This window comes from Pleuronectes platessa, chromosome 9, assembly GCF_947347685.1.
Source record: "Pleuronectes platessa chromosome 9, fPlePla1.1, whole genome shotgun sequence".
NCBI lineage: Eukaryota > Metazoa > Chordata > Actinopteri > Pleuronectiformes > Pleuronectidae > Pleuronectes > Pleuronectes platessa.
Window position 1 is genome coordinate 25826357 of NC_070634.1, and position 27630 is coordinate 25853986.

Consider the following 27630-nt stretch of genomic DNA (forward strand, 5'->3'; position numbering starts at 1 on the left):
AGATGTTGATCGGTGAAGACCTCAGATTCAGGTGAAAGTTCAGGAACGTGCAGAAGCGTGACATCCCTCAGTTTGTGAGCTCTTCTTATATCTGTGTTATTTTACCCCCGCGGCCTCAGACAGGCTGTTTGCAGATGTTTGTGCATTGAGACGCTTTAAATATACAAACACACGCAAAACAGATGCTTGATATTTCTTATTACGTCCAGTTTGATGATGTTTTTAACCACCGTCCATTTGAGTGTTGGTTTGTTGGTTTTTGAGTAAGATTACACAACAACGGATTGCCATGGAAATTTGTGGAAATATGAAGCAAGAGTCAGGAAAGAAACCATTAAAGTTTGGTGCAGTTTCATTTCCCCTGACATTACTGGATCGGACATTTTTCAACATTTTCATTAATTTCACAGGTCATCATTTGTGGATCTGGATGAAGATCATAGAGCGAATATATCTATGATCATGTGTAACGTGGAGATCTGAATAGAATCTGGATCAAGTGAATTTAAATGTGGTTTCTTAAGGATTTTTACATTTTAAAACATTTCAAAATTCAGCTTGAAACCCTCAGAAAAGCAGGAGTCAGTAGAAAGTCTCTGCTTCACTGTGATGCAATCACGGCTGTTGCAGCGGTCACCTCATGCTGCTTCCAGACAAAAGTCTGTTTCAATAGACTCAAAATACCCAGTTTGATTATTTTACATCATTCCTCAACTTTTAGATCAGAGGACCCGGGCGAAGCTGCAGGATCGAGGCCTCGAGTTTTGGATTTTGACTCGAATCGGGGGAAAGAGTGTGTCGAGTGGTTTCGGGCCTTTTTCCACTCGGCTCACAGACCGATGACAGATCACAGACAATTTGACTTCGGGGCTGATCCCCCCCCCCCCTCCCCCGACTGATAAGATCCATTGTGCAAGTCCGTACAGTAGCTGAGTGGTCGGCAGATACAGATCAACACATGCAGCATTCTTCGAAGGGCTGTGTGCTTTTGGGGGGGCTGGGGGGGGGTCAATGGTCATATTTACCTGAGGTGACATGAGGGGAGTGATAGTGTGTGTGCGTGCGCGTGTGTGTGTGTGTGTGTGTGTGTGTTTGTGTGTGTGAGAGAGAGAGACAGGGATGGGGAGGGGGGGGTGCTTACAGTAGCAGGATATAAGAGGCCTCCCTGTCCCTCTCTGCACATCTCTCCTCCCTGTGTGTGTCTGTGTGTGTGTTCGGACTCATCTCAGGCATTTACCATGAAGCACTGTGTGCTGCTGCTGCTGGCGTTGGGCCTGGCCCACGTCCTGGGCGCTCCGGTGGAGCAGGTCGGCCCGGTGGAGGGGTCGTGTGAAGACGCCTTCGTGAAGAGCTCCGCTACAGAGGCTCTGAAAAAGATCAACCAGGACCGGAAGGAGGGCTACGTGTTCGCCCTGCACCACCTGTCCAACGCACACCTGGAGAAACATGTGAGTCCCTGACCACACGCACACTCGTGTAATACCAAGTAGAAGGCTGATTGGGGAGGATCAACCCATCTAGAGACGTGTCTGACGATATGTCCTGTGTTTGTATTAATTTTTTTCATATTATAGGTCAAGAAAAGTCATCAAAATAAGATCCAGATTTACTTTATCATTATTTCCTCCTCTCTTACTGGACGCACAGGATTTTTTAATTCTCAGAATTCTGAGATTACAAGAATAAAGTCATAATTTTTTTAGAGTTTTATTATAATATTCTAATAGTAGTTCATCTCTTTGCTCCTGCATTTCTCAGTTTTGCATTAAATTACAGCAACAAATAGGTCAAACTAAAATAAAACATTCTTCCCCGAAGCTGAGAAAACAAAATACAAAATAAAGAAACTTCAGGGAAGAATCCATCATAAGAGACGATTTGAAGTTGGGCGAGTAAATGAGATGTTTGGTTCAGGAAATCAGAACTTAGACGAATGAAGCATTTGAACATTCATTTAACGATGTGTCATCTGAGTAAACGACTGATATGTGTGTGATTGTGTTTGTTTGTGTGTGTGTTTGTGTGTCACAGGGAGAAAATGGCGTCGTCTTCTACCTGACTATGGACGTGGTGGAGACCAACTGCAGCGTTCTGGGCACACACCACTGGCAGACCTGTGCACCTCGCTCCGTGGACGACACACCGGTGAGAAAAAACAGCATGAACCACGTTCTCCACCCACATTGTGTACGTGCAGCACATTAACACGTGTGTCTCTGCAGGTGTATGGACAGTGTAAAGCTGCCATCTTCATCAGCAGGGTGAACAGAGTGCTGCGTCTCTACAAGTACGACTGTACTCTCAGACCAGGTGAGAGAGGACGAGCAATGATTCAAACAACTTCCAGTTTTGTAAATATGCCATTTCTGAGACTGAGAACTCGGGTGAAATGAGATTTAGTTTAACTCCGACCTGCTTCTCTCTGTGCTCAGTCCCTGCAGCCAGGGTTGCTGAAATCTGTCCCGACTGCCCGAGTCTGATGGACAAGGAGGACGCTCAGGTCCAGAAGGTTGTGTCCGCCGCTCTGAAGAAGTTCAACGATGAGAGCGACATGACCAAGCAATTCGCTCTGCTCCAGGTCACCCGCGCTACTCTTTCGGTAAGATAAACTAGCATCAGGTTCCACCTAACGTTAAGGAACACGTACGACTCCGGTGTAACTCGCTATTTATTCGTCCGGCTCGTGACCAAAGTATTTAAATTGTGGTGTTGTTGTGTGTATTTCTTTTTAAAACGTTTCTAGATGGGCATGGCCACATTCTACAATGTGGAGTTCACCATCCAGGAGACGACCTGCAGGAGGGACGTGCCCCTGGCTGATAAGTGTCCCCTCATGGACTGCGAGTTCGCTGTGAGTCCTGACACTTTGTTTTTTGTCTCTGTTTTTTATTTGTCCCACAGTCTCATCTGGGTCAAACTGATTATTTCAAATTCCAGGATTTGTTTTGGGGCTAAAAAAAGAGATATCGGGGAATCCTTCAAACATCCGGCCTCTGTGTGATAAGAACTAGAGCCAATATTTATCCAACGTGCACTTTGAATTTTTGGAATTTGGTCCCATCTGCTAACATGGAGATAGCAGGGTTTATGACTAAAGACAATACTTCAGCCAGCCACCAGGGGAGCCGTCATGTCGTCCATCTGTATAAACAGTAATAAACTTTCTGCTCGTATCTCTGGATGGTTTCACTTCAATAAATAAGTGTGAAATAGCAGATAACTTTATGGATCAGATATAAGTTATTATATTCTTGTGTATCTTATTTGTTTCTCTGGTTCCCTCCTCAGCACAAGGGCTTCTGTAAGGGAGGACAGGTCACCCCCCCCACTGGGGACACTGAGACCACTGTGGAGTGTGACATCTACGAGCCGGAGGTAAGACGGAAATCTATAATACAATAATAATGAAAGCTAATGTATAAGAATTCATTCATAGCAATGAAAAGAAATATTATTATGCGAATCAAGTGTTGAGTTTGATTTATTTAATTATGTGTTGTGAATCATTAATTTCCCTTTCTGTGTTTTGCAGGCTGCCGACAGAGAGAAGAAGCTCCACCTCCTCGGCGGAGAGACTGACCACAGCCACGGCGACAAACATGCACATGACGCCGCCCATGACCACGCCCACGGCTCCGACCACGAACACTCACACGACCACGAGCATGACCACACCAAGACCCACACTCAGCAACACCAAGACCACAACCACACCCACGCCCATGACGCCGAGCACCACCACACCCACGACCACGACGCAGGCAGCGCCCACAGGCACGCCCACGACCACTCCCACGACCACGGCCACGGCCACGATCACGTGCACACCCATCACGCCAAAGCGCACAACCACACCGATGACTCACCACACCAACACCACGGCTACGAGCACGCCGGCGCCGAGCACACCCACGAACACGACCACGAGCTCGCTCTGGACCACGATCACAAGCACGCTCACCTGCACGTGCACGAGCACCACCACCATCACCACGAGCACGAGCACGAGAAGGCACACCACGACCACCCAGAGGGCAAGGTGAAGATATTGCCCGCCGTCGACCAGCCCATGATTCTGCCTTTCTTCCCAGAAGCCCCTGAGGCCGGGGTCACTCTGCCCGCCAAGCCCGACCCCCAGATCCCCGGAGCGATGGAGCCCACCATCCACGCGTTCCCCACCTCCTTCTCCGCCCTGTGCCCCGCCCTGACGGGGGAGCTCTCCCTGGTCGACAAGCTCTTCAAGGAGGACCCCCGGTTCAAGCGACCCTCATAAGGAGGAGCTCCACTGGAACCTGGATGGATCTGGAAGAACTCGAACGCTCAGACTGTAGTGAAGCACCGACAGGAAACACTGGAGTCGCATCTCGGCCGTTTCCTGTCGGTTCCAAATTGTTTTGATGTTAGCGCAAAACATCTACGTGCTGCTGTGTCTGTTCACTTCCACCATCTTATAAAACAAAGGAAAACTTTGTATGAACAACGTCAACCGGTTTTATTTTCACATTTTTCCATTGGTTGTCATAGGTATTAAAAAATAAACAACTTTGTTTGGCAAAAAAACAATAAATGATACCAAAAATACTCATCTGCTGTTTTCTGTGTTGATCCACAACAAGGAAATCCATTGTGTGTTGATTAAATTCACTAAACGCACACTCGCCGCAACCAATTATCTCTGTGTGTCCTCTGACTGCTGCTAGTGAACACCAGGAAGATAAACTTTTATCCAACACTAGTGAGTAAAACAAGATAAAATGCATCAAAATACGTCTTTAAAACAGCCTGAAAGATATATTTTCTTTATTTTAAAGTACACTTACACACTGAGTACTGTCTACAGGGTTGCACATCTGAAGTTTCACACAATCGTCTTTATCTCTGACTTTTCCTGTGTGTGTTTGTGCAGAAAGAGGTAGAAAGACCTCAAAAGGCCGTCCCATCCTCCAAATTTGTTACAGTCATAATATAAAACCTAAAATAGAGTATTGGGGTCATATTGAATAAAAGAATACCTAGAATTCAATGAGTTGCCCATGTTGGGGATCTTAACTTACAGTCTAGGATTTACTTAAAGTTAAAACCAGAAAAGTCATAACAGAAATGTGTATTTAATTTTATAATTGGTCTGAATCAATTCTCTGAGAACTTAACATAAATAACTAAAAATACATCCTGAAGGTATTTAATGAGCTCCATATTGTTAATGGACATATATAACATTGGATTAAATAAATAATAGCTGTACCATTTTAAATAAAATGACATTATTTATAAAACTTTATTTATATAGGACCTTTCAAAACACAGTTACAAGGTGCTAAAGATTGAATGCAAAAAAAACAGGAAATGATTCAAATCATTTATAAGATCACGTGGCATTAGAGCCCAGACACAGGAGCAAAAGATATTAAAGATTAGAAAGGAGTCAAAACATCATAAAATAAAACTATAGACATAGATGTCCGAAGTAGGAGAAGCTACCCCTATAAAAGTGCATCATTAAGAGATATTTAAAAGACAATAGGAGTTTGCCAGATGTCTCAAAGGCCATTTGCTGAGGACCTCAGGTTATGACCGAGCTCATATGGTATCTAAATATACGTTGGTGAAAATCCAGAATGGGCCTGAAAAGTCAGCAATAAAATCTTATAAAGAGTCCGGCTGCTGCGTGTTGGAGGAGGTGTAATTCATGGCGGCTCTGTGGCTCAGGCCGGTGAAGAGAGAACTGTCATAACCCAAACGAGAGGAAATGAAAGCACGAATGAGAATCTCTTGGTCAAAGGTGAAACTTTACAATTGTCTCCACTGTTTTGGGACAGAGACGCCAGGTAGTTCAACGTATTGACTGTATCACGGCCAGTAGACGTGGCCTCTGTCTTGCCATCCAGCATCTTGTATGCTAAATGCAATGAGTGAGGCTGCTGATTGGATCAGTACTCACTACTGAGGACTTATAACTGATTTGATGAGCTCTCTTTCATTTCTTTCATTTCCCCTGTTCCCCAGTGTACTATGACCCTGCAGGGAACCGGAGCCAGCCATTGGCCTAGAGAGCAGCAGATAGAGGTTGTTTGCTCATCCTTCAGAGAGAGAGAGAGAGGAGAAAGTCCAACCTCAGCCTCTCATGTTCAAACGCTGTCTGGACAAAAAAAACGAACCCGTCTTGCAAAAAAAGATTTACAGGGCAGGGCATGACTTAGCCTAAATGTAAAACTGCCAGGGTAGGAGTTAGCAGTTCAGCTGTGGTGGATCGTTCCTCTCAGGCCCTGTTGGTGGATGTGCGTGAGGGTGTAGATGTGAGAGGATGAGTGTGTTCCTGCTGATCCTATGTGTGGCCCTGCTGCAGCAGGAGGGACGAGCCCGGCCAGAGCCTCCAGGCTGCAGCAGCCCCGAGGCCGTGCGAGTGGCAGAAGAAGCCATGGAGCAGATCAACCAGGGCGCCACGCACGGATACGTCCTGTCAATCAACCGACTGTACCACGTCTCTCACAGCATGGACAGGGTGAGAGCAGACACACCGGCAACACACACATGTAGAAGCAAAACACTGAGAGGCCTCTACACCCTCTTTTAATCCTGAGAAATGTTACAGCTACACAGCGGCTGGAGCAACAGCCTGTTTGCATGTTGTCTATTTGAATGTGAAAAGAATCATTAGAGTCTGTTTGTGTGTGTGTGTGTGTGTCTGTGTGTGTGTGTGTGTGTGTGTGTGTGTCTGTGTGTGTGTGTGTCTGTGTGTGTGTGCGTCTGGCAGGACTATGGGTCACTCTACAGGGTGACCATGGATGTCTTGGAGACCAAATGCCACATCACCAGCAGGAAGCCATGGAAAGAGTGTGAAGTCAGAGATGTTGCTGAAGTACCAGTAAGTACCACAAGGGGCTGCATCCATTTAGGAGTCTAGACTGATTACATCACAGTTGTGTGACTAGGCTGTCCCTCTTCGGAAGACATGTGTCCTTCCTTTCCAGAACAAAGGGTCCGAAGGGAGGATCCTTCTCAGAATAACTGAAGCTAACCAGCTAACAGAGTGGGTGGGTTAGTTGCAGTCATTAACTTGTGTGTTGCGTTAACGCTTGACAAATTCATGCTTGCGACACACAACATAGCTGTTCTTCATGCTGGTGATCACATCCGGTTCACCATCTACCTCTGCCTCCTGTAATAACGTGATGTGATTGGCTGGTGCCTCCGTTGTCGCATGAAAAGTCAGGTTCTGCTCGGCTTCTGGTTTACACAGCACGAGCAACGCAACACAACGGAATCACAATGCAGACAAATGACGATGACTGATACTTGAGATGAGGGGATCCATACCCATGTGTTTGTGTCCTTCAGGTTTACGGAGAGTGTGAGGTCTCAGCCTCCTTAGACACTCAAGTCAAAATTTGGAGCTACTCCTGTGTTCTTCGTGAAGGTAATTCACATTTTATTTAATTAACATACTTATTTCAGCTCCGTTTTCCATTGACCTGGACTCTTTTGCTCGGTGTGTTTAGTGTCCGCTCTTTCGGTGGTGAGGATGTGTCCAGACTGTCCCACGGCTAACAACATGAGCGATCCCATCGTGGCGGAAACGGCCAAACTCTCTCTGCAGAGGTTCAACAAGGAGAGTGGCCTGGACAACGTCTTCGCTCTGGGGAACATCACAAAAGCCAGTTTCCAGGTTGAGAACACAAACAACACACATGAATGATTAACCCCTTGTAGACGGATGGAAGCACTCTGCCGCCATCTAGTGGTCGGAGTGGAAAATACATACTAGCCCCTTGGGACTGTGCAGCAAAGTTATTTTGAGGTATTAAGCTGTATTTTAAATACTGTGATGATGGAACAGCAATGATTGTACAGAAACATATGTTGTTATTCAATTTCAATCAAAAGCAGCATCAATCAACAAACCAGAGACTGGAACATTTGTTAAATTAAGGTTATGCCCCATTATGCCTAATGTCGCTAATTTGCCTCATACCTTAACTTTATATCTACTGTAAATGCTATATTGAAATTAACAATCTCTACTTAATTTAGCATCTGTATGACACCCAGAAACTCAAATAATAATAATAATAATAATTTTTTTTCTATAATTGGAAAATAATTCAGGCAGTAAGGGGTTAAGGGCTGTGACTCACATTGGTCAGGTTGCAATATAAGAAGGGAGCATGAATTAGAAAGGAAGAAATAGAGTTGTGTTCTCTGAATCAATGAATAAACATTAATTTTAGATTCATATTCTGGGATACTGACTTCTACGAAGCATTGAAGAATTATTTTATAACTCTTCATATGTTTCTGGGATGATAAGTAAACATATACTTTATGTACATTATGTGTTTGTTTACTTTACAGTGGGTGGTTGGTCCGTCGTACTTCGTGGAGTTCACCATCGTGGAGACGGTGTGTTCAAAGAAGACGGAGGCCAGTGAGCTGAGCAGCTGTTTGCCCATGGACTGCCAGTTTGCTGTGAGTCACACACACACACACACACACACACACACACACACACACACACACACACACACACAGAGAGAGATTAAGATGTCTTATTCTTGTGTCGGTTGCATAAGAACGTTAAGCCTCAGCAGCTCCTTCATGGCCTCACACCTTCTTGTTGTGTCTCGTTTCTTTTTCCTCTCAGCACCGAGGTTTCTGTTCCGGTTCACACATGAGCATCGAGGACGAGGAGGAGTTTGACTTCAAGCCCCTCGTTGGAAAAGGAATCAACTCGAGGAACCCTGTGGAAGTGAAGTGTGAGATCTACGAACCTCAGGTCTGAGCCTCGTCTGCCGTGATGCTCCACACGTCAGGACTTTACATGTCTGATCTTTAGGATTTCAACAGCAAACTTATTCTTCATATGCATAAACTATTTACAGCATCTCTGAAGTGACACTCTTGTTAAATTTCTAGCTGTTAGAACGTGTTTTATTTTAACAGAAAGTTTAGAAGTTTTGAGACACTATTTAAAGAAGCTTATCCTGGATATTTGAGCCACGTGTCTTTATTTACAGTCAAAACAAAAAACAGATTCTTCGGCTCCAAGGAGCTTTACTGTGTCTTCAGCTCCTAGTTTTGTGTTGTTATGGTTCACGCGTGGTTCAGTGTCTTCACTCTTATCAACACATGTGTGTTTGCTCTTCTCTCTCCTCCTCTGCAGGCCGCTGCTGTGGAGGAGCAGCTCCATGCCCGAGCTGACAGTAAACACACCGGGCAACATCACCACAACCACACACACCTGCATCCCCACGAGCACGAGCACGAGCACGCCGTCACACCCAGCCCTGACGCCACTGTCCCCAAACCACAGGGCTCCCTGGGGACTGTGGTGAATAAACCTGCTGCTCCCAGATCTGCCCCGGCTGCCAGTTCCTGCCCCGGCCCCCGACGCCACAATCTGGACATATAGAGTCAAACTCTGACCGGCTGCACACACAGGGCTGCGTCTACTTCCTGCAGGTTGTTGCTTGTTGTATAGATGAGACACGAGATTGTGAAATGAAAGAGAATGTTGAGTTTTACCAACGATAATCCCTGTTAATAATCAGATTACATTTACTGTTTGATTTAAGCCTTCATAAAGCTGGAAGTCGGTTTATTATTTCCTCCTCAAGTAGGAACTGTTCAGTCGTGTCAGTTTGGTCTTTCTGTGGAAACATCTGTAAAGAAAGTTGCCCCCTGGTGGCTGGCTGCTGTATAGGTCCTAAACCCTGCCTCCTCCTTGTTAGTAGATGGGACATGGTTTCTGTCATTTCAGGTCGTTCTTAACACATTGATGTTCATTTCTCTGATAAGTTTTGTTTTGTTATTTTCATGATATAAAAACTGGCTGAAACGTCATGATTGACAGCTGAGACTGACTCTTGATTGGTTGATCAAGGCCAAGACGCATCTGGATCCAGCATATTACCAGTTATCTGTTCAGTTGTTTTCAGATAACACCTGCAAAGGAACTCCAGAGAAACTCCAGAGTTCCATGCACTTCCGAAAACAACTATATTTAGATATAGTTCACACAAGAAAAACAAAATTTGTGCATCAGAAACAGCTGCATCCATGTTGAAGTGTCTATAATCATTCTAGCCCTTTCTTCTCCTTGAATCACTCTCTGTTAAGAAGCTGAAGAATGACTCAGTTTCTTCCTTGGCAGCCCGAGGAGTCTCTTTCACAAACGAGTAAGTGAAATTGTTTTCAGGCAGCTTTCCTCCAGAGACTGAGGTCAGATTGCTCGTCATTCTCCCTCCGTCTGGTGAGCACGTCGTGAAACACTCGCCACCAATCACAGTGGCGCCCCCGTGTTGTGGGCCTCTCGACTCAGTGGGCTGCCCAACACGAGAGGCAGGAGGTGTAATGAATTGTCAGTCTGATATAACGGCCCAGAGGAAGTTACAGGTGCAGAAGGTTTGTCCACACACACACACAGACACACACACACACACACACAATGATGGATTGAGACACACACACAATAGCTCCAGCACAGCGAACACTCAAACCTGTTGCTGAGTTGATTCACACCAGGACAAACCATAAAGGGCTTATTAAAGTGTTTTAATTGCCTCGACCTTTAAAATAACTTTTTGGTTGTGTTGTAATTTCTTTTTAACTTTTCACTAAACAAAATAAACTGTCCACCTATCAAATCTCATGGTAATCTTTTCTGTAGGTTTTGTAAAATCCTGGAAACAAACAAACAAATAAATGCATCATATTCTGAATAAATAAACAGGCATACAGCAGATAAGAAAAATAGGGTGAGGGTTCTGTAATTCATGATGAGTCCACATGATGTCACCCTAGCCTTCATTTTCACTCCCCGGAGCTCATTCAAATACTCCTGAGTTATTAATTAATCTTCTGAAATGTCTAAATGAAAATACGCTGGGAACCCGTGAGAGGTATATGATGCAATAATTCAAAAACTAATTATAAATATCTTAACGAAGACAGAAACAAGACAATGCTGCAGCATATTTACTTTATTCCAAGTAAAGAAATTATAATAAAAACAACAACAACAATATAATAATAATAACAATCCATTGACCTACAAATATATTTTTTGAGAAATACACAAAGCAATGTATTTCAATTTTCAATATTCTCTCCACACATACTGAATACTTCAAGCTTTTGAAATCTGTAAACATCTAAGTACTCACTTTAATTACATTTGCAAATGAAAGGTTTTAAATCAGCAACGTGCTTTCAGATGACAAACAGTTTAACTGCAGAGCTCAATCATCACTTCATTAAAGCTACGACAACTGTTGTGTAGATAATAATAACACTAATCTACCTCTGCCAGATTCTTTGTTAGGTTAATGTTCCATGTTGTCACACAGTTTTATAAGATGTGATGTTAGATATAATATGATATTAAATGTGAAGCCTGTTGTTTTCATCATTTGTTCCACTGCTTTCGTCTTCCCCTCTTCAGCTCTCTGAGGAGAACTGCATCTAGTTCTCGTGCACTGTGTCCCACATTCTGTGAAGATCCCCATTATTAATTAAGAGGCCCTCAAGATGTGAACGACTTTGTGTGTGTCTGTGTGTGTGTGTGTGTGCAGACGGTCACACACACACACACAAACATAGTCCTGTGTTATGAGTCTTGTTTCTGTGGTCGAGACAGAAGCCACAGGGAGGGAGGTTCAGGGCTCCTGTCGACACTCTGACCTCACTCATAAACAAAAAGCACCAAACAGAAAAAGCGTAGTGGTGTTATTGTTGTGTTTGGATTAAGAGACAAAGTTTAGGATGTGAAATCTCCAGCATCCCCTCAAAGCAAGATGAGTTTCATCACATCACTGTGAAAATAGCCCCAGACCCTTTTGTGGTAACACAATTATGAAGTAAGTCGTACGACTGTGAACACAACAAAGAAAAAGTACATATGATGAAAACAGGAGGTTGTGATTCTACCAGATATCAAGTCTCAGCCATGAACTGCTCAGTTTCATGGGGGGTCTTTCCCAGCATGCATTGGGCAGGAGTTCCTCAGACATGTGACCTGCCCAACACAGATAACCTCATGAACTCACCTCAGACGCACAAGAACAACCGAGCGTTCTCCAAACTTGATGGACGGATGGAACATGGTCCGAAGGGTGAGGACAGTTGGGCCATGGAGGACATGTGTGTTCTCCTGAGAACTAATTTTAGCAATATCAGAAACAACATTTCCACAAAATTTGGTGGAAGAATGCAATATTTTTCAGGGAAGAACCCATTCAATTTAGTTGCAGATCCAGATCGGAGTCCTAGATTTTCCCAATAATGCAGTTCACCCCAGAAACACATGATGGATCTGGATCTTGAGCTGGAAAGTGTAGCAGCTTGATTGACTTCAAGGAGACTTCATTGGATCCTTCCTGGCAGGTATGAGCTCCTCTGAGTGCCTTTCCATGTTGCATGTTTTTTTGGTACACTAATCTCCAGGACCTGCTTCCCGTAGTGGGCATATGCTTTCAAAGCTAAAGCTCTAATCAAAAGATCAGATGTATTTGAGGAGCGGGCCGGGATTAAGTTGCTCTCCATCCTTTTTTAAGAGCCTTAGGAGCCACGTCGGGCCCCGGAGAGCAGAACTGGCTGCAGCCGGCAAGAATTCCTCATGCGGAGACGGCAGCTGGTCTGGTCTGCCTTTTTGCTGTTTGGCTGCCATGAGACAAACAAAACATCCTCAGTCCAGAATACTATGAGTGAAGTGTTGGTCCTCAGTGTCAACACCGAGTTTGGAGACTGTCCAGAGTTGTTCTGCTCAATCTGTTCAGCCACACATCTTTCAAAAACAGTGGCTTATCGAGGGAGTTCATTTTGGATGACTGGTGATTGTGTGTGTCATGTTTTCCTTGGACTGTTTAAAGCAAAGACTCTAATCGAGAACAGGGGGTGAACGGCAGGCCGCAGAATCCAGCAGCCAGGTTTGAACCCACGGAGAGGAAATCACATGCAGAATCCTCCTGTTAGCCCCGGAGACACCATTAGCAGCAGCAGCACTTTATACATTTCCAAAGAGGTGGTGAGAATGTGAATTACTGCTGCCCCACTTCCCCCTGCGCTCCACGCCTGGGTCCTCCTTGAGGGGAGCGATGCATCCTCACTCCCAGGGTGACACAGATGGTGTGTGCATTATCAAACGTGACAAGTGCATTAAACATGGATGCAGCTCCAGTGTGTCGGCTGACCACAGAGCGCTGTGGGTCGTAGGAGGTCGCTCACACCGGAGAGGCTCTCAATGAAATGATCAACAACAACAAATCATTACCCTGCAAGATGGTTTCCCTCAACTCCATCATGTATTTATACTGGTTTAAGTTTTGATATTTGAGGCTTTTGCAGCATTTTTCAGTAGAAATATAAAGTTCTGACACCTGACACTTAAATAAATGAATCTATTTTATTTTTGTTTATATGCACGGTTGTTTTAAAATATTTCAATGACCTTATTAGCTCGTTTTGCCATTTGGTTTTGCATTCAGTAGTGATTGTAGGTTATTGATCTGTACGTAAAAGCGACAAAAACTGCTCACATTAAAAATTAAAAGGTTAAAAAATGCTGTTAATAATTTTTTATTAGATAGATCTGCCCACTGATGATGAGAAAGAGAAACTATGAGCAATTAAACTCAGGTATTTAAGTTAAATCACTTAATTAATTGACACCACAATATTTCTGCCTTGAAATAACTTTAAGATTTCTAGCTATATGATCATTAACCAAAACAACTAACATAAAACAATTCAGTGGATTCATTTGAAAACAGAAAAACACAAACAGAAAAGTCACATGATTTTTTAATCTTACATGTTCTAATAACTCAGCTGCAGGAGTTGCACTGAGTCCAGGCAGGTGCTTGCAGACACGACCACTAGTTGGCAGTCTTTCCCTTTTTATTTTATTCAGAATCTGGGATTTGTGCAAAACATCCTATGAAGCCACATTAATATACATTTTTTCACAACATGATCAATTTAGCAAATGACCATTTTATCTTCTAGTGTCTTTGATTCTCACTTATTTAAATACTACATTATTATTCACATAGTCCAATACAAAGTGATTTACAGAGAGAAAAGCCTTTAACAAAGTATTAAAAAGTTTCAAATCATAAACTATAAAAAAAAAAAAATGTTTAATTACATTCATTTGATTCCTCTGTATTATTGTCCAGGTTCCAAAAGAGAATTAGAGATGCTCTGTTGAAACTTACCTCTGTGAGATTCTGTTATTTATACTCAACATCCCCCCAACACATATTTCAAAATGTTGATAGGTTGTGTGAAATAATGGCAAGATTAAGTGATTGATTTCATTTTTTGAGTGTGCATTTTGTGTGAGTTGATTAATCACTGGTGAAGATAAAAAAGTAAATGTTTACACAGTGAAGTCGGCTGCACCACTCCTCAGTCTGACATTCAGGTTATTCCCAGGGGTGTGTGTGTGTTTACTTCTATCTTTGTGAGGACCATGTTGACGTTTAAGGCTGGTCCTCATTATTTCTAAGAACTGCTTAAAGGCTTATATTTGCCTTAAACTTGACCATTGTTGGTTTTTAAAGCAACGAATGGTTTAAGGCCACAACATATTTCTGATCTGCTGCTTCCAGGCCCCTCAGGTCATCAGGTTGGTCCCCAGAGTCAGAACCAAACAGGGAGGAGCAACGTTCATCTTCTATGAACATTTGAGGAAATAGTTCTTATTTGAATCAACGCTGAAGACTTTCATTCAATCAAATAATGACTCATTTATAACACTGCTCTGATATTTTAACTCTTTTATTTCTTTTTAGATGCTCTTTTGTCTCATGTTGCGTTTACAATTTGTCATGATGCCTTTGGTATTTTATGTAAAGCACTTTGAATTGCTGTTGAAATGTGTGTGTGCGTGTGCGTGTGTGTGTGTTAGTGTGTGAGAATGTGTGAGTGTGTAAACGTGTGAGTGTGTAAACGTGTGTGTGTGTTTCTGTTTCTGAACGTGTGTGTTTCTGTACGTGTGTGTGAGGGGGCGGGCACTCCACCTTGAAGTCCCTCCTCCATGGGGCCACGGTTCCCCTCTGCTCCAATAGAAGAAGGTGGGGCCCGTGGGCTCCTCCAATCACAGCGGGGCTCCGGGCGGGGGGCGGTGGCTGCAGCGGGACCGGGGGCGGGGCCTCCGGGAGCAGCAGAACTTCCACAGTGTCCACGGTCCTCCACGGGAAAAGTCTGGAAAACATCTGGCTCCTTCCTCCTCCTCCTCCTGCTCCTCCTCGTCCTCTTCCCGCGTGTGTTCAGCGCGGAGACGGTGAAGACTCTACCGGGGGAAGCAGCAGCGGTGCACCGGGGCTGTGGAGGTAGTTACCGGGGTGTGGAGGGCTCGCGGCGCCGGGACGCTTCTCCGCGATGGAGACCACGAAGTGAACGTCCTGTTGTTTCTACGCTTCTTCTTCTTCGTCCTCTTCTTCTTCTTCTTCTTTGGATTTACTCTCACATTGAAGCGGTGCGTGCTTCTCAACAAGATGCCGGGAAAGACCAAGTACAACCTGGTGGACGACGGGCACGACCTGCGGATCCCGCTGCACAACGAGGAAGCGTTCCAGTGCGGGATCAACTTCGAGGCGAAGGTGCGTTCACACCCCGCAAACTTTTCAAATCAGGCGTCACACGTTTCTCCCACCTGAGCTCAGACTCCTACTAGTTCTATAGTCTCCTTAAAAACTATTATTACACATATAAGGTTGAATATATCATGGTTTTATTCGTATATGTAACCCATCTGTATATCATGGAAACCACAGCCTACCTTCTGAAACCAATACAAGGTTAAAATTCACATCTATATTATATTTCACCAAACACATCTGTAACTGCTGTAGTGTCGTCACGTGCTCATTAATCAGATTCATCAGAACACCTGTGAACCCTTCCTGATTCAGGCAGGTGGACGTTGAAGTCTTATTTTGAAAAGGATTCCTTCTTCAAGTTTGTTGTGTTTTTCAACAAAGCCTCGAAAATATAACATTAATTTTGTATTTATTAGGTTAATTGCAAAGACATAAATGATATGTAACCCATACTTATATCACAAAAAACAAATTTAAGGTTAATTGAAATATACTCTTATATCTATTGCTCCAATACCAATATGATGTTAATTCACACTTATATATATTTAAATAAAAGTACAGTATTCATATAGTCACATGTGATTATTACAGTGGCGGATTCAGGATTTTTCTGAAGCAGGGGCCACAATTCACACAGAGGGGGCAATTATGTGTCAAACAGCCGTGTACCATTCCTGATTCATGCAGGTGCACATTATATTTTGAAAAGCACATTGTGTTCTTTAGGAAGACATGGAAAGCATCCATCTTTTAAGAAACTGTCATATTTCTGTTAGTAAGTGACAGGACAGGGGCCAATCAGATTTCACCTGCCCCACCCTGCATCCGTCCTTGATTGGTTAGGATCTAGATCTTATGGTGAAATAATGCAAAGTTTGTTTTGTGTAACTGTCGTGTTTCGCCCTCCTCACCACAGTACATCGGCAGTCTGGATGTGGCGCGGCCGGGCAGCCGGGTGGAGATTGTGGCTGCCATGAGGAGAATACGGGTGAGTGGACGCTCGGCTAAACTTTATTATTGCAAACTCTTCTTGTCCTCATCTGTCCGACTGGGACCTGGCTTGTTTTAGGGTTATCTGGAGTGAAATCCTCCATCTGGCACATGTGTGATTCATCTAACAGCAAAATGTATCTGGAAAACATCCACTTTTCAGAGTTGGGTGAGTTTTCAACCTGGTGAAGCTCATGTAGATGGACGACTGTGGGAATATGAGCTGACTCTATGTATTGAAATATCAATGAAGGGCTTGTGGGTTTGAGTTTGATGGAGCTGTCACAACTTCCTTGTTTGGTTCAGACCTTCAAAACCTTGATAACACATTTATCACGTGGGCTCACTCGGATATTGTCTGGATATTTAAGATATTTAAGTTCAGGAGAATGTCCAGAGCAACCAACTCTGACATTTGCGCTGTCATGAACCGCCCCTCTGGATAACTTCAGGAGAATATCCGGAGTTCAGTGTTTGTCTAAAAAACCTGTTTGGTGACCTTTCCCACCGAGATGAGACGTAAACCAATGACCAGCCTGGATTAACCTCCAGTGTTTCTCATTTAGTAACAGCTGGTGTGTTGGTTATGAAAGAGTCTCAGAGCTGAAAGTGTGCAGACTTTGTTCTGTCTCTGAATCAGCTTTTCCAGAGGGAGGTTCTGGTCTCTCCCATGTGCTCCGTCACTGTTTTGAAGTTTCCTTTGAGGTAAAGCATTGGAGTGTGATCTCCCCCCCCCCCCCCCCACCCTCACTCTCTCTCTCTCCCTCTCTCGCTCTCTGTCTCTCACTATGTAAACCCACGATTTACAGCTTCTTTTTCTCCGGCTCCAGAAAGTGAACTTCATCTTCATCAGTGCCTCTGCCAGCTCGGCAGCAGCTGGTTTAGCGACCTATCAAAGGGCTGTGGACGGGGTGTGGAGGTATTTTAGGATCATGATGATGAACTGGCTGTTGTGCTGCCGTGTTTAATCGAAGATCTCTTTGAAAACCATGAACAGGAGCCCAAGGTGTCCCTTTAAAAGTAAAACCAAAACACAAGGAGGGTAAAATACAGCTTTTAAGGGATAGATCCACTTTTCCTTTAAATGCCGGCCATAGCTTATTTAACTTTTGTGACGCCAGCATCTGGTGTCGCCTGTGTCTTGAAGTTGTTACGTTCTAAAGATCAGTCACTTTCAGATCCTGTGTCCGTGCACACGTTGAGCAAAAGGTGCAAACTGTCCTTATTGCCCTTTGCAGAGATCTGACCGGCTCCTATAAAGTGGACCTCCCAGTGTGCTGCCATGGCAGCTGCTGCTGTTGTTGCTGGCGGGAGAAACCGGCTTTGGTTTGGCTCCTCCAGTGTGAAAATGGTTTGACAACTGGCTTGACAACACAATCGAGGGGAAACCACAGGTATCTAAGCTGGAAGGGAGGTCACACTGGGAAGCAGAGGGACCGCTGGAGCTGCCCTGGAGGCATTTGTTTTACTTGGGGAGAAAAGCGAGCCGAAGCAATCTACTCTGTTGATTTGGGAAAAGACGAGCAAATAAAACCTTGGTGCTGTTTGAGTTGGATATCGTGTTTTTTCAGGGTCTGGGTCTCCTGGTGTAAACCCTTTAAACCATTGTTGAATAAGCGCTGAGGCTGGAACCACCTTTTATTTTCTGCATATTCCTTTTATCACAAAGATATAAGAGTATAAAAAATGGGGCCAATATTAACTCAGACGCCTCAAATCTGCTCTTTTCTGTCACTTGTTGGTTACACATACAAATTTGGGGCTGATCCAGGATCTTCTTTTCACTTTAGTTTTTCACAGTTTCACCAATTTCCCAGGGAATAACTCATGGATCTTGATATATGTGATTTGTGCAATTTGGTCCAGATCCAAATAAAAATGTAGATGTATTGAATTGGAATATGATTTCACAAGGGAACTGTCTGGACTTGGTGGAGGTGAATGCTGTTATTTGTTTTTACCTGTGCAGCAGCTTTTAGAGGCTTTGACTTCTCTCTGCTGTTTGAACAGGAAATATATACATTACACAAAAAAACACAACAGTTATTACACACTCTTATGATGGTCGACAGAAAGACACAAGAGATTTTCCACACCTCACAGCCCCTGGTATGAAAAAGCTATTTATTTTAATCGAATTATTCTGGCAGAAGCTTCAAATCAACACAGCAACTTCTTCCCTTCAAAATAAAGTTATGTGCGGCTCTGCTGTTGTTTGCTCGCTTTCTCTTTTCCCTTTGGAAATCTGCTGAGGAGGAACGAGGCGACGGCGGCTTCATCAAGCTTCTGCTTCTCTGGCTTTCATGTGACTTTTGATGCCTCGTGCAGTTTTATGAAGGAAAAGTTTTCATGGAAAGAGAAGCACCCCCGCGGCGCCTGGTCTGTTCCAGGACGTCTGTCGGTTCCTTCTGCAGTCAGTCAGTCAGTCAGTCAGTTGCCGGCTGACAGCTGATGCATGGTGTCATTGTTCCTGGTTTGCATGAGTCACCTGGAAGCCGCTGGCCGATCACAATCACACGACAAGCAGGAAGTAGCCACCTGCAGTGAAGTAAAGTGCAGCAGTATGTCAGCTTGAATGTACGCTGTCACTGACACACACACACACACACACACACACACTTTGATCGGTGCATGTTGTTACAGCTACACTACGCTGTTCCTCCATCAGTATGGGATCCCAGCCGAATGCTTATGAGGGGAATACACACATGTACACAATTAAAATTATCTTGAATTCATTTAGAGAATGTATTAATACATATTTACATGTGTACCTCAGAGATAAAGTTGTATGTGGTTGAAGCTTCTCTCTTCTGTAACTGAATAGTTAGTTATCGTTTCCAGAAATTAAAGAGGAAACACACTTTATCAGAAGTGGAACATTTTAAGCTTCACTCTGCTTCACTTTGTTTACCAGTTCCACAAGTGTATCTGAGCAGCGCAATATTATTTGACTTGATTAGAAAAATATTTGTATTCGGAATCGACGGTGACTGACAGTTTTGCTTGATGAATCAATTAAGAGGTGATTCAATCAACAAAATGATTGATTAAACAGAAAGTGAATCTATTAACTCTAATTGATTGAGTGCAATCTGGATCTAGTGGATTGAAATGTGGCTTCGTTAGGAGACAGTTCTTCAGCGGGGGCGTCGCTCTACTGTCCTCAAAAAGGTGCACATGCTGTACAGTGTAATACAGAGATCTTCCTCAATTAATTACTGTAATAGTCTTACAGAGTCTGGAAGCAGCTTATCTGGTTAAAAGGAGAGGAGACCTTTTACAGTGAGTTAAAGGGATTGATTTATCTGTAATCGGCCTTCGACTGGGTTAACTGACGGTGGGTCGATCGAGCAGCATGAGGAGATTAGACGTGTCTGTGGAGGCAATATTTGTTTAATTAATTAGTGATGAGGCAACAGTGTTTGTCTGGATTTCCTTGTGTTCACTTCCTGTCTCGTGACCCCGCTTCATACGGCGCAGCGAGCTAAAGAAATGCACAGAGGTCCGATCGCATCGCGTCAGTTTAACGATGCTTCAGTGGAGAGCGATCACACGAGCGGGGACTTTGAAGGTAGCTGCTCTCTGGTAGGTGGAAGCTGGGATCTGTTCAGTGTTGACGGGACGTAATCACACTTAGTCTGTAATTATGGCTCCAGTGATGTGTGCTCATCTGCCCCCAGGACTTCATCTCGCTCACACAACACATGTACGACAATTAGAGGAGAAGTTGTCAGGATCAAGTGCAGGTTAATTCAAGGTGTGAACACTGTGGATCAAATCCTCTTGTAGTCTATATAGTTTTACATACAAAATTTGGGTTTTCATAACTGATTAATGTCCCAATGTACTGACAACTGTTCTGAATAAATGATTACTTAAGAAAAAGGATAAATATTACGCCATATTCTCAAATGATGAAAAAAGGAGGCTTTGAATAATTAAAAGTGTTTGAAATCTACTTTAAAGGTTTTGCGTTATTGAATCGTAGTTTTAAAGCCTTAAAAATTGAAATATCTGCAAACAGTATTTTGTATAACCCTCTTTTTACAGCGTCTCTCCAACACAACACTGTTCTGTTCTCCCACTGCATCAGTTTGTTCTCCAGGTTTGAAACCTTCTAAATGCTGATAGAAAATTGAGTTTTTAAAGTGAAAATCATACAATTTTAAAACATAACCCATGTACACCTGCGCTCCTATTCGATTATTTTCAGACATCAGCCTGCGTTGTCCTACAACTCTGATGTGAAACTTGGAAACTATTGTTTGCCACAGGAATAATAAAACATACATATACTGTATTTATATATATAAATATATGTATTTATTGGGGCAGATTCAAATGTAAAATGTGGCCTTAGCAGTTATAGATGTGGTTTCATAGGGATTTGGCTTTTTCAGATTCAGCCTCTGTGAATTCTCAGTTGTTTTGGAACTATGGAATTTAAAGAGACTGTCGGGTTTTGAAGTATTTGCTCTTCTCGTGTGTACAAGTATCATGTAGAAAGTTGGACTGTACTTCATTTACTCAACAAAGCAGATTCATCCATCTCAGGAGAAGATACTGCAAGAAAAGCATCTTTTAACAGAACCAGCTTGTGAAATATATGTCCAGAGCCTCAAATCCTGCGGCCAACAGCCGAGCAGGAACAAAGCCAGGCTCAGTTTATTAAGAGCTTGGCAAACTTGGCTGCTCTCTCTCCATACATGCTTGTGTACAGTCCCCGCTCACCACAGCAACACCGGAGCAGCAGGTCAGTCTGTTAAACACATCTGAGTGACGGTCGAGGCTGAATCGGCGCCCGAGGAGCAACACGCCGTCATGTCAGGCCGAGGGAATCGCACTCACGAGCCTCTAATGCGGCTTCCGCTCTGTACCTGTCGGCCGCCTCACGTGCACTTTGTGTTTCACCCAGAAAGCCCGAGATGAAGTGGTCAGGTGCAGAAGAAAAGGGGCCTGATATCTGTTTTTCCTGGCTCTTGACTAATGGAGCTCTCGGCCTTTTCCTTTCTAAAGTGTGGTCGTGCTTTAAAGGATGGCGCCCTTCACGTGGAAGCAGAGAGGTTATTCACTCCCTGAATTAAACCCTGTTCACTGTCCTCATCTGGCTGCAGCACCGGGGGGCATTAATCATCGGCTGCATTGAATCTTTCTCTGTACGCTGAGGTTCCATCTTGATTCAGAAATATTAATTGTCATTTTGGTTGGAAATTCTTGTGTGAAATATTGACACAGCTTGTTGAAGGAGAGCTTGTGGCTGCTTTAGTTAAACACTTTGCTCTCAGGCTTGACTGCTTTACAGATCCTTGATATTTGCTTTCTGCAAAGTGTGTTCAGCTCAGTTTCAGCAGCACAGGTGAGGAACCCCCCCCACCCCCTCCCTCCACCCTCACTGTGTATGATTGAGAAGTTGCTCCACCGTCTACTTTCCACGACTTTTAAAAACTGGTTTGGCGAGGTTATTGTTTACCGTAACATCACAATGATAATATCTTAGCGTAGCACAAAGCCCACATGACATCAACCACATGCAACATAATATAGAACGTAAAACAACCACATATGGAAGTACTAAAAAAACCATATGTCATATAAAAAAATAGAGCAATCCACAAACAGAAAAGAAGACTTGAATCTGATGAAATCCGGGAAAGATGGTGTGAAAAGGGACATTTTAAGCTTAGATTGAAAAGAAGCCACTGACTCAGCTCGTCCTCTGTCCCCGGGCAGAGTGTCCCGGGGCCTCTGGGCTGTTATTTTCAAAAGCTCCATCGCCCTCAGCCTTCTGCTGCCGAGAGCTGGGAACAGAACGAAGGCCTCTTGCCCGAGGATCTCAAAGTGCAAGCAGGGTCGTCTGGGGAAGTTGGCCCGTGCAGTCAGCGCATTGTAAGTAATTAAAAGATTCTTATAATGAATTCTAAAGCATATGGAACACAGTGAAACCAGTGGAGGATAAAAATGTGCTTTAACCTGTTTACCTGAGAGCCTTGGAGCTGAGTTCTGTATCAGGATTAACTGATCAGGTATCGGTCCAATACTGAATCACAGTTAACTCATTGATCACTGACAAAACTATATTTTAAGTTTAGTCAAGTGCTATTTAAGATCATTTTTAGACATATCAACGAGGCACATACTTTGTAAACTACACTTCAAGGGTTCATACTGCTGTGTGGTGCCAGCACACTGGTGAGAGAACATTATATCACCTAATGGGAGTTAACAGAAGGCAATTGGTCCCAGGATTGACCCCTGAGGTACCCCATACTCAATTGAAACAAATGGTGACAAAGTGAATGGATAATGATTAATGGGTGCACATGGGCTGCTCTGATTTATTACCATAAAATCAGCATTCAAATGTATTCGACCAATCAGGAGGCAGTTGTCTCACTTTGATATTCAACTTACTGGATAATAAGAAAAAAACGATCATTCTAATTGTGACATAATTAATTATATCGTTACATTTTCATCTTTTACTGACATTTTATCGATGAGTCAAGATTATAATCAACAGTTTAATCAATTGAAACAATAGATAGTTTTCAGTTCTGACCCCAGAAACCTAGAAATTCATTTTAGAGCTTAGTGCGCTGACGGAGCTCAACACAAAATGCTGTTGATGTAGAAACAGGGTCACCTCGCCCCGGGTGTGTTTCTGACGCTCACTGGTTATTTTGGTGATGGAGGGGATAAAAGAAAATAGATAAAGGGGCTTGAATTCTCCCGTATTTGACTTTGACTGGAGAACAGACCAAATAAAACCGTTTATAGATGGAAGAAAAAAGAAAATGGCCTCAAACAATTTCAGAAAGTAGACAAGCTCTTTGTTTTCATGGGGCTTTTTTTTATATTTTATGAATAACTTCCTCTCTCCCACACGGGTTTTCTTTGTGGTGCCTTCACTGTCCTCCCATACGATAAGTGAGTCATTGCTGCCTCATTCTAAAGGACTTTAAACGCGTGAATGACAGTCGTGCAATTATCTCGCAGTAGGAACTCGAGAGCAGGAGCATCTGCGAGGCCATAAAGGTTATCGCCACATTCTTTACAATCGTGGACGTTCTCCAGGGGCCTATTAGAAACGGCAGTTCCTGGTACATCGGTGCATAAAGGGCCCTGCTTATGTAGCATCTGTGCATAATAGCCAAATGAGCTTTTCCAGTAAGTAAAACAAATTTCAATCGTAAATTCAGGAAATGGGGATCGTGCGGTTTGTCCGAAAGGAAGATGCTCTCGAATACTTTATGTTCGTTCGCCCCCCTGGTGTTTGGAAGTGCATTAACTTCCCTTTTTATAGAATAACCTTGAAGAATGTTTTAAAGCACCTCATTGTGTTCATTGAGCCCTTTCACTTTCCTGCCCGGAGCTCAGAGACATTGTTTTTTTTTACTTTTTCAACTTAAGGTCACAGTTGAAGGGTCAAAAAGTGAGCCAATAATGAGCCACGCACGGTTCATTACCCTCCCTCCCTTTTGTTCTGCTTCTCCTCATGTGCACTGGAGGTGATTGTATTGCTGGATCATTAAAGCATTCAAGGCCCGGCTCTAAGTCCCAACATAATCCCACATGAGTGTTTGCAAAAAGTGGCTCTCGCTCAAGTTTGTTTTCATCCACTAAATAGTAAATGGGCTGCTGACTGTGGAGAGATGATGTGAGCCAAAGTAGAAACTGCCAAACCCTGGAAAATGTGTGTCTGTTACACAGCAGCTGTACTCGTGACTTATGACCGAACATTACAGGATGCAAATTGAAGTCTCTTATAGCTACAGGCGGAAGGATGCGAGGCTTAATTAAAAGTGTTAAGCAACTCCATTTTGAATTAAATATGATTTATGCAAGTAGACGCTGGAGGAGGGAAACTCGCACGCCAGCACATCTTAAAAGCAGAGAGAGGTAAATTTGACAACGAGCCGAAATGAAAGGAAGTCGTAACTTTGGGAGCGCACACGCAGCTCACAGGTGATGGAAGAGTCGGGTCAGTTGTGCACTACGTTTCCCGATGCATTGTGGGAAACAATGAGTGAACTGTATAGGGTATAAAAAACTTTACAAAACATACAGACACCACCTCTAAATGGCAAACTCACCTTATAGTGGTTAGCGAGTGATTTCAGACACAGCTGTCAGTAACCGTTCCACCTCCTCATCCTTATTCCCCGTTGCTGTTTCTCTTATGTATTTTTATCTGAACCCAGGCAACCAGCTGCTGTGTAGACAATCTGCTTCCTGTTTACACTGACATGTGCCTGCCGGGTGTTTGAGAACATGCGTTTTTCATGTCTGTTCTTATAGACAGAGATTATTCTAGATCCTTAACGCAGTTGAACGCTGTAACATGTTAGTGTGGATGTAGACTTGGGGTCAACATCCTGTCGCCTATCAGCTCATCACCATGTGTGAAGAGTTGTTAATTGGCGGCTTCATCTTTAGGTCTGGTTCCCTCATAGTCATAAACATAAGAATTACAGATTTTTTCTCCTGTTGTCAGACTGAAACAATTACGAGTTTTAACAATGGGAAAGGTCAGTCTGATTATTAGGCTGTTCATGTCCTCTGTCGAAGATTTGTGTGTTTATTCTCACTAAGCCATTCCCACACACACAGACACACACACACACACACACCTCTCCTGGTTTCCACAGTGAAGCTCAGGACTGTAAATTAGCCATTAATGTGTTTCTCTCCCTGACCCGATCTGCCTCTGGCTCCCACAGCTTTAAAATGTTTCTCCTTCTCACCAATTCCACCTTGTTTTATCCTTTTTCCTACCTTTTCATTTACCCCCCCTTTGTGTCGTCTATCGGGTTAGGCCCCCTCTTCTTCACCCCACGCTGTCCTTTACCTTACGTAATCTGCTGAGCTCGTCACATTGACCTGCCCTTCTCCCGACGGCTCGAGTGAAACTTTGGCTGATTCACTGGTTCTTTTCTCCCAAACAGCAGGACCTTTGTCAGTCTTTGTCCAACGGAGACGGCGACTTAATTCGACCCCCTCCCTTCTTATAATTAAGGTTCGATGTGCTGCCGAATTATCGCTCCCTGCAGGAAATTCTTATATAATTTTAAACATTTTTAATCCCAGGAATATTAAATAACCCTGAAGATAATAATCCAAAAACCATGTCCTTCAATTTACCTCCGGTCTAGAGAGGAGGGATTATGGTTAAGATAATGCTGCTGCAGACGGGGATGAATTAATAAGGGATCTAGAAATTTCCATGGATTTCAACATTGCAAAGCAAAGATTTGTATCTGATAATTTATGTTTCAGGCTTTACTACATTATTTTATAGACGATCTTGTGTCTGTGTTTAGAAGTTACACCATATATCTGCTGCTGTTCCTGACATCCTCCTGTTTCAGCCTCCGAGCTGGCGATGACAAACTACGCAAACACCCTCAAATTGAGTTGTCAGCAATATTAACTGCAGTCCAATTACATCTTTACCTCCTTTGTCCCCCCCCCCTTCATGTTTTCATCTTCGCTTGTATCCCTGAAACACTTGGATGCTGCTGTTCACAAGCCGCCGCCGCCTCACCTACTCATCTTTGTTCTCTGACAAGAAAATGTAATAGAGAACAATGCTGCAGGATTCCCTCCCTGCATTTGATTTCAAATATTTCCCCCCCATTGCACACAGCTACTGCACGAGCATCGCCCTGCACGTCCCCGGATTGTCCACCCCCTCCGTGTAAATGTCAGGAATAAATTGGGGAATATGTCTAGGTGGTGCCTTGAGCCAGGAGGCGAGACAGTGGTGATCTAGGAGATGGAGAAGGGGGGGAGAGGGGTATTGGAAGGCTGAGTCTTTTGCAACCTTGGCCCTGCAGCGTCAACATTGAAAGGTGCCGTGGAAGAGATGCTTCCTCTGGCAGAGAAACAAGTTCTCAGAAGCAGAGGAAAGGTCAACTTCAGTGTCTTGTCCATCGCCGGTCAGAAGTAAAATACACAAGTGGGTGTGGCTGAAGGTTCAATTTGCTTTATGCCTTTTCATTGAAAGGCAAAACTTTTTGATTGCATGACACAGTACGACTCTCCTGCTTGGATTGTTGTTTTGGAAAAAGTTTGAGTTGAGAAACCTGTCAATAGGGAAACTTTTGCTGAGATGCAGCAGAGATGCCCTGTCAAACTGCATTGGGTATAACCCCGGTGAGTGATGGGGACTTCATCGCATCTCTCGTTTCACAGTCTGAAAAGGACATTGGGGAGAAATTGTCCGGCTGAGTTCTGCTTCTATTGTATTTCTATATGTTTCCTATCAGATATGAGCCCATCAGTGTTATGAATGCCCTGGAAATTTTACTTCCTGACTCTAAGAAGTTAAACTTTAACTACCTGATTAGCTTCATCCGGTTTCTTACATAAATACACCAGGATGTCATCTGCATAGTAACACAAATGTATGTGCAGCTTCCCGAAAATGTTTCCTAAAGGATGCAAGCATGCCCCAGCACAGAACCTTGTGGAACTCCATGACTAACTTTTGTGTGCATGGGAAAGTCATCGTTGACATAAACAAATGTTTCCTTTAATCCCAATAAGATGTTTCAGTCTGTAATAAAACTTAGAGGTTGGATATTGGCCGTTATTTGGCTGAAACGTCTGTGTCAAGAGAAGGTTTGGACAGACTTGTTGGAATCGAGTCTAAAAGTCATTAAGGGCACAATAAAGACATTAAAGATTATTGTGATATTTTTCTTTGGTTGCAATTTCATTCAAGTCATGTCTGAGAGTTGTAGTCTCCTGATCTCAACGCTCTTTTATTCTATTCTTCCAATGAAATGATGCTTCGAATTTAGAATTGTTGGAACAAGATTTTTGCCTCCAGCATTTTAACGTCCTTCCTCTAACAGTGAGTTACCTCTCGATGTTCACATTATCTGGAAACCAGCGTTTTGATGTGTCTGTAATGTGATGTAAGGTTTGTTTTTTGATTTTAGCCCAACGGCAAAGTGTTAGTGCAGAAAATTGATCAAGAGAAATCCGGGAAGTTCATCTCAAAATGAAGCAATGAAGAAAGAGATTG

The 27630-nt window shown here is 43.4% G+C and overlaps 3 protein-coding genes across 4 annotated transcripts in view; all 3 read left to right on the forward strand.

Annotated features, from left to right (window-relative positions):
• Positions 1-1172: 1172 nt before the first annotated feature.
• fetub (fetuin B) lies at positions 1173-4581 on the forward strand. Its single transcript, XM_053430534.1, has 7 exons — positions 1173-1448; positions 2032-2145; positions 2223-2310; positions 2433-2599; positions 2744-2851; positions 3289-3375; positions 3533-4581. Exons 1-7 carry the CDS (start codon positions 1239-1241, stop codon positions 4271-4273), a joined length of 1515 nt encoding a protein of 504 aa, XP_053286509.1. The 5' UTR covers positions 1173-1238; the 3' UTR covers positions 4274-4581.
• Positions 4582-6068: 1487 nt separating this feature from the next.
• si:ch211-284e20.8 (uncharacterized protein LOC563738 homolog) lies at positions 6069-9589 on the forward strand. The gene is made up of 7 exons (XM_053430535.1): positions 6069-6502; positions 6755-6865; positions 7339-7417; positions 7500-7666; positions 8353-8466; positions 8642-8773; positions 9161-9589. Exons 1-7 carry the CDS (start codon positions 6305-6307, stop codon positions 9407-9409), a joined length of 1050 nt encoding a protein of 349 aa, XP_053286510.1. The 5' UTR covers positions 6069-6304; the 3' UTR covers positions 9410-9589.
• Positions 9590-15190: 5601 nt separating this feature from the next.
• The window catches only part of nos1apa (nitric oxide synthase 1 (neuronal) adaptor protein a), a 107076-nt gene continuing 94636 nt past the window's right edge, over positions 15191-27630 (forward strand). The window contains exons 1-2 of one of the 2 annotated variants that reach the window (XM_053430598.1): positions 15191-15644; positions 16522-16593. In XM_053430598.1, the coding sequence (XP_053286573.1) occupies positions 15498-15644; positions 16522-16593 (219 nt within the window). In that variant the 5' untranslated portion in view covers positions 15191-15497. The remainder of the gene's footprint in view (positions 15645-16521; positions 16594-27630) is intronic. The other variant, XM_053430599.1, reaches the window with a different exon arrangement.

What these genes read in the sequence shown, in the direction of transcription:
- fetub (XM_053430534.1), top strand. Translation starts at nt 1,239, where the DNA reads ATGAAGCACTGTGTGCTGCTGCTGCTGGCGTTGGGCCTGGCCCACGTC. An exon ending in ACGCACACCTGGAGAAACAT is followed by an intron (nt 1,449 to 2,031) that starts GTGAGTCCCTGA and finishes TGTGTGTCACAG; the next exon opens with GGAGAAAATGGCGTCGTCTT. An exon ending in GTGACATCTACGAGCCGGAG is followed by an intron (nt 3,376 to 3,532) that starts GTAAGACGGAAA and finishes TGTGTTTTGCAG; the next exon opens with GCTGCCGACAGAGAGAAGAA.
- si:ch211-284e20.8 (XM_053430535.1), top strand. Translation starts at nt 6,305, where the DNA reads ATGAGTGTGTTCCTGCTGATCCTATGTGTGGCCCTGCTGCAGCAGGAG. An exon ending in GAGATGTTGCTGAAGTACCA is followed by an intron (nt 6,866 to 7,338) that starts GTAAGTACCACA and finishes TGTGTCCTTCAG; the next exon opens with GTTTACGGAGAGTGTGAGGT. An exon ending in GTGAGATCTACGAACCTCAG is followed by an intron (nt 8,774 to 9,160) that starts GTCTGAGCCTCG and finishes CCTCCTCTGCAG; the next exon opens with GCCGCTGCTGTGGAGGAGCA.